Raw genomic sequence first — 17,475 nt, forward strand, 5'->3', positions numbered from 1 at the left:
AAATTATTCGTAACATGCGTTTATCCAAAGCGACTTCCATTGGATTAAGTCATTAATGAGCAGTTGACGTCAGGGCAGCTTCATTTGACCATGTGAGGGAATGAGGGAGAGCAGGGGGACAGAGAGATGGGTGAGGAGAGAGAATCAGAGAGAGATGGAGAGGGAGAGAAAGAGAGAGAATGTTAATGAGAGATGAGGGGGGGAGAAAGAGAACGTAGAGAGAGGAGCCAAATCATCGTTACTAAAAGTGACTCCAATTATTAAAAAAGAGTGTTTGTCTGTAAAAGGATTTGAGTATGTGTGAGTGAATGGTTTCAAAAGACACTTGCACGAGGAGAAGTTTGTAGATGAAACAGAGAGAAAGAGAGAGAGTGAGGCCAAGAGAGGGAGCGGAAGATGGAAAAAAATGCCAGGCAGAGAGAGATCGTAAACGACGGCAACTGACACAAGGAGCGCTTGTTTCTCCATACTAAAGAATTATTCAGCAGCACTGTCCCTTCAGATATCGTTAGATATTTGGGGGTTAGGGGGTGCCTGTAATTCAAATAGAGTAAAAAAAAATCAGCTCTGGCAACACCCGAGATATATCTATATTCATTTATATATATATATATATATATATATATATATATATATATATATATATATATATATATATATATATATGTATATATATATATATATGCGGGAGCATGTTAAATTACGATTTCCACACAGTGAAGCACTTAGCGTCTAGCGATGTGTCAGTCATGTTGACTGCTCAGTAAACGACTGGAATTAGCAGCTGAGGAGAAGTCCTAAGATGCCTGCCATTTATATAGTCATGAACAACTTTCCTCATGTGGCGACAGGGACAACCAGAAAAGCTCTGTGAACAATGAATAATATTCGCTCCACGCACAACGCACCCATTAACGAGCTTGGATGAAAACTTTGGATACTATTTCGCAGACGACATGATTAATACAAAACAACAAAGGGATTTTAGTCGTGGATTTATCGTAAATGGCTAATCGCCTTGACAAATCTTCTTTCAAGCTTATCCCAAAAACGTCCTGCGGATCTATCGATCGATCTAGATACAGACCTTTCACTTGCACGTTTTAAAGACAATATTGTGGAGAAATCACCTCTCTAATTGGGGTCCAATGGCGGGCCAAGTTATGTCCGAATTCTTTGAGGGTATTATTGGAGCAAAACAACTGAGCACCTGTGTTAGTGGAAGTTTTAGTTGTAAAAAAACTTACTGTAAACTGTAAGTCAGAAAAAAATGCCTTACGGTGCGGCCACACCAAACGCGTTACTCGCGTTGGATAACGCGAGTAACGCGCCTAACCTGACGCTTGATCATTGTGGGGTGGTTACTCGGTTCAACGCTTCCAACGCGTCAACGCGCCAACGCAGCTAGATGAGTCCATGTTCATGCAAGTGAACGGAGCGTTCCCTCTTCGTCATAACTATCAAACCAAACAGCCTTCACATTCACCGAGCGAACATTATGAAAGTAAAATGCACATTTCTCGCTAAAAATGTTTCCATAAACGCATTTAATGGCGTAACTATGTTACTATTTCCACCCAGAATAAAGATAGTTGCCGGCCGTGGCTGCGCTGGAGTCCGAGGTAGGAACCCCAAACGCTGCCGTGTTTGGTTGATAGAGTTTAGATCGGGTTAGATTAAATAATCTCTGATATAAATAACAATAATCGGGTTAAATAACTTCACATGGTGTGTCTGGTGTGTTTCCAGCATTCGTAGTGTTGATCAGCAGAGAAATAGTCCGCCAAGACGTTGAGGTTGCTTAGCATCCAGACACTCAGTCCATGCAATGGAACGGAGCGTTCCCTCTTCGTCATAACTATCAAACCAAACATCCTTCACATTCACCGAGCGAACAATATGAAAGTAAAATGCACATTTCTCGCTAAAAATGTTTCCATAAACGCATTTAATAGCGTAACTATGTTACTATTTCCACCCAGAATAAAGAAAAATGTCGGCCGTATGCTTCTGTCAGAGCTCACTACTCTCTGCCAGTGACGTCGGGTCAAGCTCAACGCTGATTGGCTATCGCGGCCAAGCGTCACGCGTTGGAGCGTTGAAAGTTCAGATTTCTGAACTCCGGGCGTTGGCGCGTTGGGCGCGTTACTGCGTTTACGTGCGTAATTACGTGCGTCTGACGCGCGTAACGCCCCTAACTTGACGCTTCATCGCATGTAACGCGTCTACGCGCCTATACCAATGGTTCCCTATGCAAAAATGCCGAATTTTGACGCCCCTAACGCGAGTAACGCGTTTGGTGTGGCCGCACCCACAAACACAAAACAATAGTAACACCTTCTAAAAATATGAATTACAGGTGCACAAATCCTATTCTACAAATCACAAGTTAAGAAACTCAAACGCTCAGCTTTCTGCTACAGTGGTTGCAGTGTGTATGGTGCAATATACATTCTCACAAATGCATCAAAAAAAATGCACATCCGCATTCAGTATGTGAATTCATGCAATGGAAGTTGCACATCTGTACAATTTTATCCCACCAAAAACAAAAAGATACAACTGCTTGTATCTTCCGCTATGAGTGAAAAGCTGTTTCTTCACTCAAAATCGACAAGCTCCACACACTCTCACTTTTGCACCACATATCTAAGTGAAATGGAGAGCTAAAGATAGTTGTGAACCTGTAAGTTACCAGTGCACCTGTAAGTTACTAATACACCTGTAAGTTATTATTGAACCTGTAAATGACTAGTGTACCTGTAAACTACTACTGCAACTGTAAGTTACTGGTGCACCTGTAAGTTACTAGTGGACCTGTAAGCTACAAGTGAATCTGTAAATGACTAGTGCACCTGTAAATGACTAGTGCACCTGTAAATGACTAGTGGACCTGTAAGTTACTGTTGGACCGGTAAGTTACTAGTGGACCGGTAAGTTACTAGTGGCCCTGTAAGTAACTAGGAAAAAAAACACAGCTCCAGCCAGTACCTGATGTTTGAAGAGCCAGTATACCAGAGCCTTTTCCGAGGTAGTCTGACATCTGAACCAAGGGGCACCAAGGGGGGTGGTGCTGTTGTTGTTAAAGATCCCATAACATACTTTTTTAGGGTTAATCATTTCATTTGGGGGTACTACTAGAATAGTAGCCCTAATTATTGGCTGCGTTTCAGATAACCTGCATTTGAGCGCATTCATGCACGAGACATGAAGATCCACCAGAACTAGTCAGAAACAAGTTCCGAGTCAAATCGGACACAGGTGCACTTCTCGTAGTTTTAACAAAGAAGATGGCCCATCTAGTGCAGCCAAGATATTCTGTTCACCAACTCTAGTTTCATTGAAAACAGTCTGAAGCCCCATCCCTCATGAAAAATTAACATGATGAGTGATGAAGTGAAAGTTCACAAAGTCGTCTATTCTTAGTAAGCATAGTTTGGGAGAGGGCACGCCTCTTTGAAAGGAGTATTGTAATTTCTCATGTGGGAAACTGCACGTTGTAATTGTGTGTCTTATAAGTGTCTTATGTCTGCATTTTTTTGAGACCATATGCACAGAAAAATAGACGGAGGGAGTTACCCTGGAGCTCCCACGAGTTTTTAAAGCCATGTGACATGCTGTATGAAGTTATCACCAGCATTTCTGATGGTTTTATCCCAGAAGGCATTATGTTATGCGAGGCGATGCAACACATGCTTGATCTGAAACACGCCTATTCTCACACTTTAAGCCCCCCCTCCCAAGTAGCCCAGTCTGCTATGATTGGTCAGAACACCCACTCTGTTGCGATTGGTTGAACGCTTTGCGCGTCTGTCGGCAAATTCAGAAGCCCGAAAAGCACTTAACGTCTGACTTCACACTGTTACGGTAAGAAAAGTTTGAGCTCAAACAAGCTGTCTCACGCACTTATTTAAGAGCGTTCTTGTGGGTGCGAATACTCACCCTGGATTATTTTTCTTTACGATTTTTCTAGCTTAGCGCTTAGGAACATCGCCACACCGTAGCGTTAAACTCATGGGCGGAAATCCTGGGGGAGACGGGGGGACCACAACCCCCCCATCCTGGGAAAAATACGATTTGTCACCCCAAATATATCACTGTAAACATAACTAAATAATTTCAATTGTATTAATAATAGGCAATGAAAGCATTTGTGCTCATTATAGACACTTGATAGCACGTTTTTGAAGGGGAACTATGCAACTTTTTCCGCTAAATTCACCTTAATTTAACAGGTTAAGAGTCATTGTGATGGTTCTATAACACTTGATGGGTCAATTGGTCGCTGTTTCGACTCCCCCTAGCGCTTCTTGGTGGAGAAAGGGAATATACAAGTTTCTGCCGGCGACCCGCCGCCCACTCTCGCAGGAGCCTTGGGTCTTGCTGTAACGAATTGCTCTATGGCACTACAGACCCACAAACACGGAACCGGCTCGATGTAAACACAGCACAAGAAGAAAAATAGACCGTTTAGTGAGTCGCAACACACAAATAAATAAAAGTTGTCTTCTTCAGCAGAGATGCTCATGGGGCGTAGGCCTGAGTCAAAGTTGGACCTGCTGCGCCCAGACATGAAGGCAAGAGTGGAGAGGAAGCAGGTGAAGCAAAAGGAGTTGCACGACCAACATGCACGAGAGAGACAGTTAAAACCAGATTACAGAGTCTATATGAGGATCTTCAGTAACATCAGCAAGCAGCAGTGGCTACCTGGGATTATTCTTAAGCAGAGTGATCCAGTTTCCTATGTTGTCGGCTGTAGGCTGACGGACGGACGCGTTTTCCGCAGACATCAAGACCATGTGCGCCCTGCGCTGTAACACAAACTCTGAAGCAGGCAGTGCCACAGGTGTTCCAGGGGTGGGACAGACTAATGAGGAAGCATGTCTGCCAGTGACTTTGCCAGAAAGAGAGCCACATGCAGAGGTGTCTGTGCCACCTGAAAAGGATGGACATTCTCACATTGACCAACAGTTTTTTCCCAACTCCCCAACACCAGGTCCACCCAAAACACCCTCACACTCGTTGTAGCTGTGGAGTCAGAGGGGGAAGAGCGCAGGTTGCAGCTCGCTCGCAAACCTCCAGACTTCATATTTGATTGAACACTTGAAATGAATGTTACTGAACTGTTATTCAGGTGTTTGTATTTCTTAACTGTGCTAAAGGTGCCAGTATATGTTCAGAGTTATGCCAGTTATAACACCATTGTTATGTTTTCTGTATTTTTGGAATGTTGGAATTTAAAGGGGGAGAAGTGTTGTAACGAATGTGTTTTGCCCCATATTCACTTCAGCAACTGTAAAAGAAATGTGATGTTTGAGTTAACAATTTGCTGTTTGTAGAATAGGATTTGTGAAACTGCACTGAAGACGTTAAGAAGTTGTAACTGTTGTGTTTATGGGAGAGAAAACAAGTTCTACAAGCATTTCTTTCTGTGACAACAAGTTCCACCGTCACATGAGCTCACTTGTTTTGCTCCAATAATACCGTCATGGAATTTGCGGTATGTCGAACCGTGTTGTATCACAGTTTTTATTGTGTGTATATATTATATTAATACAATTTATATATATATATAAATTAGTGCTGTCAGTTTAATGCGTTATTAACGGCGTTAACACAAACCAATTTTAACAGCGTTATTTTTTTTATTGGCTTAATCGCGAGTTAATTTTTTTTATTGGATTAATCGCGAGTTAACTATGACATTAATGCAATTATTCGCGATTAAATATTGTAATCGCTTGACAGCAGTAATATGTATATATATATATATATATATATATATATATATATTAGGGGTGCAACGGATCACAAAAAACACGGTTCTGATCGTGTCACGGTTTTTGAGTCACGGGTCGGATCATTTTCGGATCAACAACAACAATAAAGTTACAAGACAAATGTGACTTTAAATAAAATCTTCAAATGTGTCAAAACAAAATAAAGTAAAAAATGAGGGAATAATCCTGCTTCCTTTAAGCATCTTTAAGCAACCCAAAAATTGCAATCTGAGGCATTATTCCTTGTTCTTTTAACATGGATAGTAAATAATCCCTAAGCCTGGATTTACAATTCAGGATGTCTGCATTGCCTGGGGAGAGTTTAGAGTCTACACTCTCCCAAGGCAACGCAGACAACCTCATCTTCTTATTTTTTTCATCAAGTATGGTAGCGAAATACTGTTTCTGTCGTTATTTATTTGGCATTTTGTAAATCCATTGATTTCGGTTGGAAGACTCATTGCTCATTGAAAGGGGGATTGGTTGTAGTCTTTTCGCTCGGTTCTAGCCCTACTGTTGATACGGAGAACCGAGCGAAAAGACTACAACCAAACATGAACATGTCCGGTTCCGGTTCCGGTTTCCGTTTCAATGGGATTTACGGAACGCCAAATAAAACGCAACAGAAACTGCATTTCGCTGCGATACTTCATGATGTTGTTAAAGGTTGGGTATGGAATTCGCTTTTTTGGCCATTTTTGCAAAATTACTTGAAATCCTTATCATAACCCGCTTACAGCCACTTAGTTAGAAGTACTGACATGAAAATTAAACAAGTCAATCATCTGTGGAACGGGCAGGGCTCGAAAAACTCCAGCCAATCATTTCCATTGCCACCGAGTTGCATTGGACAGTAAGTACGTCAATCAAACGGTCGTACTGCACTCCCCCTCCCCCGCGCGCGACCCCTTCGTGCAGTACTCGTGACCCAGAGCTCGTGACCCAGAGCAAGCTCCTGTTTGTTGTTATCCTGAGGTAGCTACTGGAACTAGTTAATCCACATTTGGACCTAGCAGTAGAAGACAATTTCCATGGCAGACAAGACGCCACCATCCCCACCACCACCACCACCACCACCAACAGCAAAGAGAAGGAAAACTCTTTTTCAGAGAGTAATTGATAATAAAAACGCTGAAAGAGAAAAACTGAAATCAAGAATAATCCTAGGCGCTGCTTTCGAACGTTGGCGTCAACTGAAGGACGAGAAGGGTCTAAAAACCGATGCTTGTGTGGCGGTTGACCTAGTTTCAAAGTTTATAACGTTTATACTCGGTAATACCGGTGTTGAGACGAGTGTATTACTCGGTGTGAAAATGTCCACACCGCGGCAACCCTAGTGAAAACCAGGACTTCCAATACAATTATATGAAACAAACATACATTTTCTAAAAATAGTAATGATTTATGTGACCGTTTAATGTTTATAACATCTGGTGCAACCATAGCCGCGGGAACGTATTCTCAGCAGGGGGTGCTGGAAAAAAAATACTCAGCCTGCACTAGACTCGCAACTTGTTACATTGATAAAAAAGATGTATAGCAGCGCAGCTCAATTACACCAGGGCATGCGCGCACAGTTGAAAATCGATCGTTGTGTTCACTTCCTTCACACCATGGTTCACATCCAGCTGCTCACAGAACAAGTTTAGCGCACCACCGCTACCCTCACACTTTTTCATGTAACCTTTTTTCAGCACTAGGTCATATGAGCATTAAATAAATGCTGCGTCTCAAAATGCCTTGGACAGCAGCGAGGATGACTCGCTTTGCCACGGGCCGAAACAGTTCGGAGCGACCACAGCCAGAGGGAACACAGCGGGGCAGAGGAGTGTCAGGAATAGTCTTTGGTGTTAATGGTGTACACATCAGTACGGCCTATTTGCACTACTGTTTAGTGGCAATGCAGTGTTTTATTCTATGCCTTTTTATTTTCGTATATTATTTCAATGAATACAATTTATTTATTCATAAAAACAAGATCTGGTCTTCAAATCTTTTTTCCAAATATAGGTCGTCTTACAATGGGGTTTGTGTTTATATTCATATTGTGTTTATAAGCATTTCCTGGTGCATAATGTGACGCTTCAGAACCTAAAATCCTGTTTCTCCCCGTTGACACGACAACACATAACCGGCGTTTTCAGAAATCTCCACTTTGGCCGGAGTTTTTTAGAAATGATCGTTTTCTGTGATAAGACAGGGCCTCGTACAGGGGGTGTTGCAGCACCCCCAGCACCCCTACTTGCCGCGGTACTGGGTGCAACTTACAGCTGAATGTAGTGCCATGTTGTTAAACGAAAACCTACGCTAGCCTGGCTCGCTCTCGTGCATCTCTGTTCGCGCTCGTGCATGATTGCGCGTCCAGGTACTTGGAATGGGTGGAGTCAGAGTCAGCGTTGAAGGAGAGGGGGTAGGACCATTTGAGTTGTGTATTTTCAAAATCTGCTTGCGTTTCGCAAATCCCATACCCAACCTTTAATACCGGAATTGTCCCCTAAACGTGCGCTGATCACGTGAACGCACAACTTTTTTTTTTATCAGCCGATCCGCGGATCCCGTTGCACCACTAATATATATATATGTATATATATATACATATATATATATATATATGAATAGCGCAGTAACCAATTGCCTGGTTTTGGAACACTCTCTCAAGCGGCCCACTTTTGCCACCTAGCGAGGATCAGCCTCATCGTCCATTCATCTCCCGCTCTCTAAATCCCTGCCTGCAATCCTACATCAGCACACAGTATTTCTAGCCCGGTTCCACAGACAATCATAGAAATAGATAACTTTATTATCCCTGTGGGGCTGTTGGGTTAGCGGCACAATTGCACTTCATGGCAGGACATCAGCCATATGACACAAACAAATACATCACTGACATACATAACATGAAGAATCAACTGTACATCCAACCCAGTATCACACGATTTCGTGCTCATGCGCACAAACGTTAATCTGTGTGCATCGTGTCCCAGATCACGATTGTCAGACTTTTTTAGTGCTGCACAGAACGAAATGTAAACCAATGCATTCTGAATGGGAGCGTTCTCCGACAATTAACGTCGTTTTTGAGGTGGTCTGCTTACAAATCAGAAATGTTGACATATATATAACTAGATAATAATATATACAGATATATAACTAAAGGGTGCACTATACCATCTGCGCTCATCCCTTCTGAAGCTTCTCTCTCTCTCTCGCTCTCTCTCTCTGTCCCTCCCTTTCTCTCTTTCTCTCTCTCGTTTCGTTTTGTGGAGCACGTCAATTGTCAGAGAACGCTCCCATTCAGAATGCATTTGTTTACATTTCGTTCTGTGGAGCACTAAAAAAGTCGGACAATCGTAATCTGGGACACGATTCAATAGATTAATAACGTTTGTGCGCATGAGCACGAAATCGTGTGATACCGGGTTGGTACATCACACACTACAATACAGGAATTCAAGCTTATTTTGACTGATTTAAGGCTTTTATGGCTTGTGGTACAAAATAACATTTGTGTATCGTCACATAAAATGTAATGTAAAATTCTGTATTTGTAAATGTGTTAAATGCTCTGTAGTGTGATCCCAAGTAACTTGCTGGCAGTTCTAACTGTTTTTCTGATTGTCTTTTTCTGTCACTCAATGGCATTTCCGAATCAGCAGATAATACAGAAAGTTAAAACACCCTCAATAAATGCAGTGTAAAACATTTGGTGCATTTTGTTGTTGACATTAAAAACATGCAGCTTCTTTAAAAAGTACATTATTTGCATTAGTGTGCAAAAGATCAGTCCATGAGTCCCATTTAAGCTTGTTGTCCATTGCTCGGGTATTTAAGATTAAGTGTGATTTATTGCACCATTCTAAAAAGGATTCTAAAATTGGCTCAGGATCTACCTCCCCATCCTGTAGCAGACTGACTGGGACTATGTCGTCTGCATATTTAATAGAGGGCTTGTTTTGTAAAGTGCTAGTGCATGAATTTGTGTATAAAATAAATATTAAATGAGCTAAAACACATCCTTGTGGAGAGCCTGTGGATGTTGTCATCGCTGGACCCTACTGTTAAGAAAGTCCATGATCCAATAAATAATACCTGTATTAATGATGCCAGTTAAAAAATTCACTGGCTAAAATGTCTGAAAGAATGTGAGGTTGCATGGTTTTAAAACCAGATGAAAATACCACAACTAAAATCTTGCCATGAGTCTTTGGTTTTCAAGGTGAGTTTGCAGAAGGTACATCAATGTCAAGATGCATCATCCACCCCCCTAGAGACTAGATAAGCGAATTGGTCCGTAAGATGGTGGGTTTGGAACACAATGTACCTCTTTACCAGACACTCCAGACACTTTGTGACCAGAGATGTCAGCGCTATTGGTCGAAAGTGAATGGACTCTGTGGGTCTTGGCAGTTTTGGCACGGGTATATTTGTAGATGTTTTCCACAGGATAGCGACTTCAGATAGGTTAAGGGAGAAGTAAAAAATGTCAGTGAACACAGGGGCTAACTGTTGTGCACAGTGAATAAGGATATTAAGATAGATTTTGTCAAGGCAAGGGGTTTTCCGTGGATTGCAGTGAATAAAAACGTAAAATACATCAGATTGTCTGATGTTTAGAACAGATGCAGAGGGAAGAGGGAGCAGCACGAGGCCAGCTCCAGAATCGCTGCCAACAAGCGATAGAAGAAGCTGTTTAGCTGGTGTGCCCTTTCCAGCCCCTCACCTCCAAGCAGGATGAAGGTAGGTTTCCCTCTGCCCTTGTGTGGGACATTGGTCATGGTCTTGAACCCCTGCCACGCCAGGCGGGAGTTGCCTGACACCAAGGTTGCCTCAATCTTCTGTCTGTAACTGTTCTTATCCAGCTGTATTTGCCTTTTAATATGTCTCTGTGTGTCCCTTTTGGCTGTGTCATCCTGATTACAGTATCCTTTTTTACTTTCAATTATTAGATACTTTAATTTGTTGGAGCTCTAGGGCTTCTCGTTTAGGAGAATTTAGTTTTTTTACGGGTATGACTGTGACTACACAGACATTTATGTAGTCAGATATTGTTTCTACCTGTTCATTAATATCAGGGAATTTAAAAGTATCCCGGTTTGTGCAATCAAAACAACCCTGCAGGGCCATAATACTGTCATTATTCCATACTTTAACTGAGCGTTCTTGCGGCTTCTCCCTCTGCAGGAGTCTCTGATATGTAGGCCGGAGGTAAACCACATTGTGGTCTGATGCCCCTAGTGGTGGGAGCAATGATGCAGAGTAGGCATCTTTGAAAGTCCCATAACATAGGTCTGAAAACGTATTTGTGGGAGAGATTGAAAATAATGTCCAGTGCCCTGTCAAAATGTGCCTTTGGTTGAATGTATACGACACTGAAAAATATCTGAGGGAACTCTCTGGGCAGATAAAAAGGCAGAAGGGAGACGCACAGCAGTTCAATATCAGTAGTAAACAATCTCTCACACCACCACTGTCGGACGCCACTTGTCCCGGAGGAGTAGACAGACCCCTCTATGTTTAAATTCACCCGACAGGCCAGGGACATTGTCATGGTAGTGTCCATGGGCGAGAAAAGTGTTTAAAATCACTATAAGCAGTCCGATCGTGAACAAATAAGCCTAGTTCATGTTTCTTTTAATGCAGTGTGGGATTGATCGCATCCAAACATCCGAACAATATAACACTAGATAACAAACAAATAAACAATCAGACAAGTGCCAGACATGAGAGGCAGCAAGGCAGCCACAAAGCAGTGACGCCTCAAGATGGTTGTACCCTCCTATTTCCGAACCCTCGCCTCTCCGAATACCCGCCTCTTACAGAACCCTTGTCCGTCCGATTACCCGCTAGCCATCAGGCCCCTCGCCCTGTTCCCCGACTTTACTAATTTGTTGCTCTCACTAAAGACCCTAATAATTTACTCAGTCTCACTCTGTGTCCAGCATTTGGGTCCACTCGCTCTACAACCCCTAAACATACAATCTACGCTTTTATAATCTATGCTTGCACAATCTAAACGTATACAATATAAAATGGTAAAAGCCATATTTTCTGTCATAAAATGCATCCTCATACTCTGCACTAGATTCCCCTTCTCTTATTTAGGCCTAAAACAAAACACACACACACACACACACACACACACACACACACACACACACACACACACACACACACACACACACACACACACACACACACACACACACACACACACACACAAAACCTCTCATCCAATGGACTCTGATCAACAAGTCTCTAGAGGGATAGAATTTAACTTATTCCATTTTCTGCCATCCTTCCCACAGGAAATTGCGTGATGCTTTGAAGTGAGCTGCACATACACAAAGCTCCCATCTCTGGAGCCTTTTGGATTAAAGATAGCACCTAAATGAATATGTGTGTGTGTGTCTGTGTCTGTGTCTGTGTCTGTGTCTGTGTCTGTGTGTCTTTATACCTATGTGTATCATTATGTCTGTGTGTATGCACATAATGTGTGCGTGTGTTTATGTGTGCGTGTGTATGTGTGTGTGTGTCTTTACATATGCCAATATGTGTGTCAATGTGTGTGTGTGTGTGTGTGTGTGTGTGTGTGTGTGTGTGTGTGTGTGTGTGTGTGTGTGTGTGTACCTATTGTGTGTGTCTGTGTGTACAGAATAAGAATATGTTTGTGCGTAACAAATTAGATTTTTTTTGTGTGTGGGGGGGGGGTCCTCCTGCTCTTCATTTTATTTTACTGAGATCCAGGGTTTCTCATCTGAAAGACAAAGCGTGGGAGTTTGAAAACACGGCTCGGGAGAGAGATTCAAAAGCCTTTCAATTCACACTGGCTGTAATCTCTGCTATCCTTATGAATATTAAAGTTGTTGCAAATTATAAATCCACCATTTCACCACAAAACACACCGTCTTTTCATCCGGTTTAGGATTAAAAAATGTTTTATGGATGATTATTCAAACAAGTAATGTCAATAGCCTGTTGAATGCTCTCATTTCTTCTACACAACATAGAAGTCTTGTTTAATTTAGCAGAGATGTGGATTTCTAAACTGTTCCATTGTACAGCAACAGAAAGTTTCAGTCCGTTGAACCATGGGTGTCGACCTAGCCAAGATTCAGCCCTTCTTTTTTTATTGTCATTTATGTAAATTCAATAAATTACTAGAAAACCAGACTTTGTAGTATGTATCTGCACACTGAGCAGAAAAGAAAATGGGGAATAATTACCTGCAGGCCTAAACCAAGCAAAAACTGTCACTTTCACGAATATAAAGAACAAGGAAAACAATTAGCCGACTCATTCACTAAATATAAAACCATTATGTTTAACGTCATATTAAAAAAAGGCGTTGAATCAGGCGTATATTGTTAAAATGGACGTTGAGATATTAATTTGGCTGTAGCCGAGCCTCGTTCTGGTTCCTTTCCATCGTTTTAATGGATTCATTTCACAAGGGCAGACAACAATACCAAGGCCCAATCTCAATTCTGTAGTAGTAAACTGCCTTCGAATTCAGACTAAATTACCTACATTGAAAAACATGGTATGATTATATAAGAATCTGTTATTCGTGCTGACACAATCTGTAAGAAACTGAAATATTGCCATTTATTTTGCATCGAACATTGTACAAAAAGATAATGGAGGACACTTGGAGGAGACAGAAGAGAAGAGAGGAGCTGGGAGGGGGGGGGGGGGGGGGGGGAGGGAGAGGAGATAGAAGACGGTGAGGGACAAGAGGGGAGAAGTGACACACTCGTCATGTAAAGACAAACGCCTAGCAAACAGTAATGTCAGTTAGAAGAAGAAGGGAGGAGGAGGAGGGAGGAGGAGCTGGGGCTGCAGCTCCCCTGCGTCTGATTAAACAGTGGCTTGGCATCTTGCCTCAGAAAGAGGAATATCCCATTAAAGTCCCCGACACCAACAACACAGGCTGAGATGGAAACAGGAGAAGAATCCTTTTTTTGAGGTGTTACAGGCAACAAATAAGTATGACGACACAGAGCCAACAACATGGCAAATGTGGACACCGGACAGATAGGATGAGATGCGAATAAAAGACCCGTGGGGGCTAGCAGGGTTTACGGGGACACACAACGGCGCAGGCTCCCAGAATAGCTTGGTTCAATTTCGATCAGGTTTAATCGGACATAGGGAATGGTTCGTCTGTGTTTGCTTTGAGTAATAAGCCTAGCTTTAAGGAGGGAAGAGAGAGAGAGAGAGAGAGAGAGAGAGAGAGAGAGAGAGAGAGAGAGAGAGAGAGAGAGAGAGAGAGAGAGCGAGAGAGAATTCACATGAAGTTATGTGAGGCTTACACTTTTTGGTGATGTTTGTGCTGTTTTAAAAGATTATTGTGATGTAAGTAAAGCAGACTAACTGGAGGTCTTAGAGGAACAGATCACCGTTCTTCAAATTCTTTATGTTTAAATCAAATGAGAGGCAGGCTTCTGTCGGGTGGTTTATATTTTAAATCAATCCTAATATTTACATCAGGGGTGTGCATAATTTCCATGAGGCAGAGGGACCCAATTATCAAAGGTCGCGCCCCCATCTGGTAGGACATAAATTCGGCCTGATTCAATTATTCATCAGCACACCTATAGCACCACTGACACATACATATATTACCGGCGTTCAAAAGCTCGCGGACCACACAAACATTAATTCACTTTCGCTCATTAAATAATGCTTGATTTCACGTTGAGGATTCAACTGAAAACATTGAGCAACCGTGAAGGCAATCAGGTTAGTACAATTTGCTGGAACAATTTATGAACAGCAGTAAAGAATTTATGAATGTGCAATTAATTTGACCTTTGGTGACATCTTTCGTTTTGTGCACAAAGGGGAATAAGCGGTGTGATGGGAGATTCGAGGAAAGGCTGATTTCTCTTGTGGCTTTTATTAGTGAATCAAAATGTTTTTCTAAGATTAGCTAGTGGATGATTAGCTTTAATCTATACTGATACAATCACCATCACAACCGATATAATTAAGAAGAAATCTTTCGCTGTAATCAACACACACAGAACCTAATTGATTCTTTAATGAATGAAGCATTTGTTAGCAATATCAAAGCTACTGTCAATATTTAAATAAAGTAATCTATTCTCCCAACAAGATAAAGATTCATTTCCATGTCATTCCTATTTGTGCAATTAGACAACTCCATTATGTTCATACCCCCTTACATAATATGAAATACATATCCTTCCAGTAGATTCTTCAAAGACTCGGTTACAATAGCCGAAGCCGCTTAACCCCCGAAGAAAGGCACTGCTATCTCTCAGTGTAGACAATACCACGACAACTCACAGTGACATACATCTCCTTCGGCATAACAACAACATCACCGCGCGGGCGGCCCCAGAGGACAGCCAACGGCAGCACAGTGTGCGCCACGCTTTAGGGAAGCAACAGCTTGCATAACCCATCCCAATGTCGTAGTTCACCGCAGTGGGATGTCTTTCACTCCAAATCGAGTCCAAAACTTCATCCTGGTGTCCTTGTGACAAACAATTTTGAAGTATAGACTTTAACAAAAATGACAAACCCTGTGTGCGTATTTGTGTGTGTGGCATTGGTGTGTGTGTGTGTGTGTGTGTGTGTGTGTGTGTGTGTGTGTGTGTGTGTGTGTGTGTGTGTGTGTGTGTGTGTGTGCGCATGGGATATGCATAAGGTAGTAGTAATGTTTGTGATGTCCTGTATAGTCAAACAATAACCATATTTTCATTGAATTTTCTTCCCACTAAGCTAAATACATCTCAGTTAACAGATGGAAGCCAATCAGAGGTGGGGACCTGTATCTTTAATGAGTTTTACAACCTGGGCCAGTGGAGAGGTACAACAAGTTCAAGAGGAGGGTGGCAGAGTTACAAAAATATGCAAAACACACAGGTAAGCAGAAATGTATGCACAGGCTAACCCGCACACACACACACACACACACACACACACACACACACACACACACACACACACACACACACACACACACACACACACACACACACACACACACACACACACACACCATGGGCAGACATACACACACGTTTATATTCTCACCCTCAGTCCTTCTCACACACATAAGCACCCAGACTCACACTTGCACAGATACACACTCACCCTCTTGACATCCTTGCCGAAGGACTCGCTGAAACTGGATCCAAGGATCTCAAACTGGACATGAGAGTTGGAGCCGCTGTCTTTGAAGTCCATCAACCCCGTCAGTCCTGTTATATTACCCTGCAGAGAGAGAGAGAGAGGTAGGTAAGTAGAAAAAGATAAGGCTGCTACTGTGTGCTGCAGAACACTGTACTCAGTACTGATTGTATTCAACACAATTCATAAATCAATGGTTGTACTTTGTTCTCTCCTGGGAGAGCGTTCTCCCCATGCTTCCATATCTCACCCAGGTAAGCACAATCCGAGCAAACAGGGAGCAGCGATATGCAGGGGTGTCATCACTTGTGACGTGAAACACGACCCGGTCTGCTGGCGGCGTGTGAACACAGATCACAGTGACACGTCGCCGTGTTATGCCAATAACACGGCTCCAATTTCCCCCACGGTGGAATTGAACAGATAGGCTCTTTGGCTTTGAGAGGAGCTCGCTGTGGAGTCACGCTGCCTTTGGTAAACAAGGTGTTATGAGAATCGCCAGACCTCCGGATGAATGATGGGAAGATGTAGAAAAAGGGCCCCAGCGATGACAGATGGTTGCTAGCGGTGATCGGGTTGCGGCCTGCGTTTCCGTCAGGCATTAGTCGCTGCTGTTGGCCTCCAGCCTCTAATAGGAGCCAGGTAGGAGCTGCATCCCGTGGCGTGGTCCAAATCTCTGTATCACTACGGTGTGTGAACACATAGGCGGGTCTCATGGCGCTCATTAAGGGGCTGGGCGTGCCTACAGACCCATAATTAACCAAAAAATTGGGGGGTTTTAAACGTGTTCGACTTCCTTGATCTTGAAGCAGTCGATGCAATTTTGCCACTGTTACTCAAATTAATCCCCAGAAGTGAGGTGGAGCCAGAGAGGTTATGCTCGTGTCACGGTGTGCCGAGGTCTGTCTGGGGGTCAAAGGGGCTGGCTGTGTCAAAGAGGGTTCAACTGCTCAGACAACCATTATAACTGCATGTAGTTTGGGACATTTCACCTTAGAACATGGCTCATTATAACACCCATACAAGCCATGCATACTGAAAAATGCGTTGGCGCGAGAACGTAACCATGGGGATAACACCTCCCACCTCCTTCCTAGAATTCTCAGCCCCCCTCGAAAAATGTTTAATGGCAGTGTTGAGATTTGAGCTGAAACAGGGGTTTAATTATACTTTAATGAGCTGATGTTGCAACTCTTTGATACAAGCCTATTGACCTGATCCAAGCCTTTATGGTTTCATATAACTTAACCTAACTAAACCTTACCTTACTTGACCTCACTAAACCACGCCTAACCGAACTTATCCTTTGGGAGTGCAATCATCTCATCTTGTGTGAAGTTTATGTCCTAACATCAACATCCAGCAGAAAGCATATTTTCAAAATAAAAGCATACACCTTGTTGCAGAGAGCTGGTATATTCTCTTCTCCAAAGATAAAAATATCAGAATAATAAGAGACTCAGCATCACAAGAGGACACAGTTTACAGGAACAGCGGTACAAGAACAGGAGCAGCTTCTGGAGAACTGTGGGGT

At 42.6% G+C, this 17,475-nt stretch overlaps 1 protein-coding gene across 1 annotated transcript in view; it reads right to left on the reverse strand.

Annotated features, from left to right (window-relative positions):
* Positions 1 to 17,475, reverse strand: part of LOC130371465 (glutamate receptor ionotropic, delta-1-like) — a 660,658-nt gene that overhangs the window by 47,059 nt on the left and 596,124 nt on the right. The window contains exon 8 of the mRNA XM_056577249.1: positions 15,906 to 16,025. Coding sequence (XP_056433224.1) covers positions 15,906 to 16,025 — 120 coding nt within the window. The remainder of the gene's footprint in view (positions 1 to 15,905; positions 16,026 to 17,475) is intronic.

Source organism: Gadus chalcogrammus, chromosome 18, assembly GCF_026213295.1.
Source record: "Gadus chalcogrammus isolate NIFS_2021 chromosome 18, NIFS_Gcha_1.0, whole genome shotgun sequence".
In the NCBI taxonomy this organism is placed as follows: domain Eukaryota; kingdom Metazoa; phylum Chordata; class Actinopteri; order Gadiformes; family Gadidae; genus Gadus; species Gadus chalcogrammus.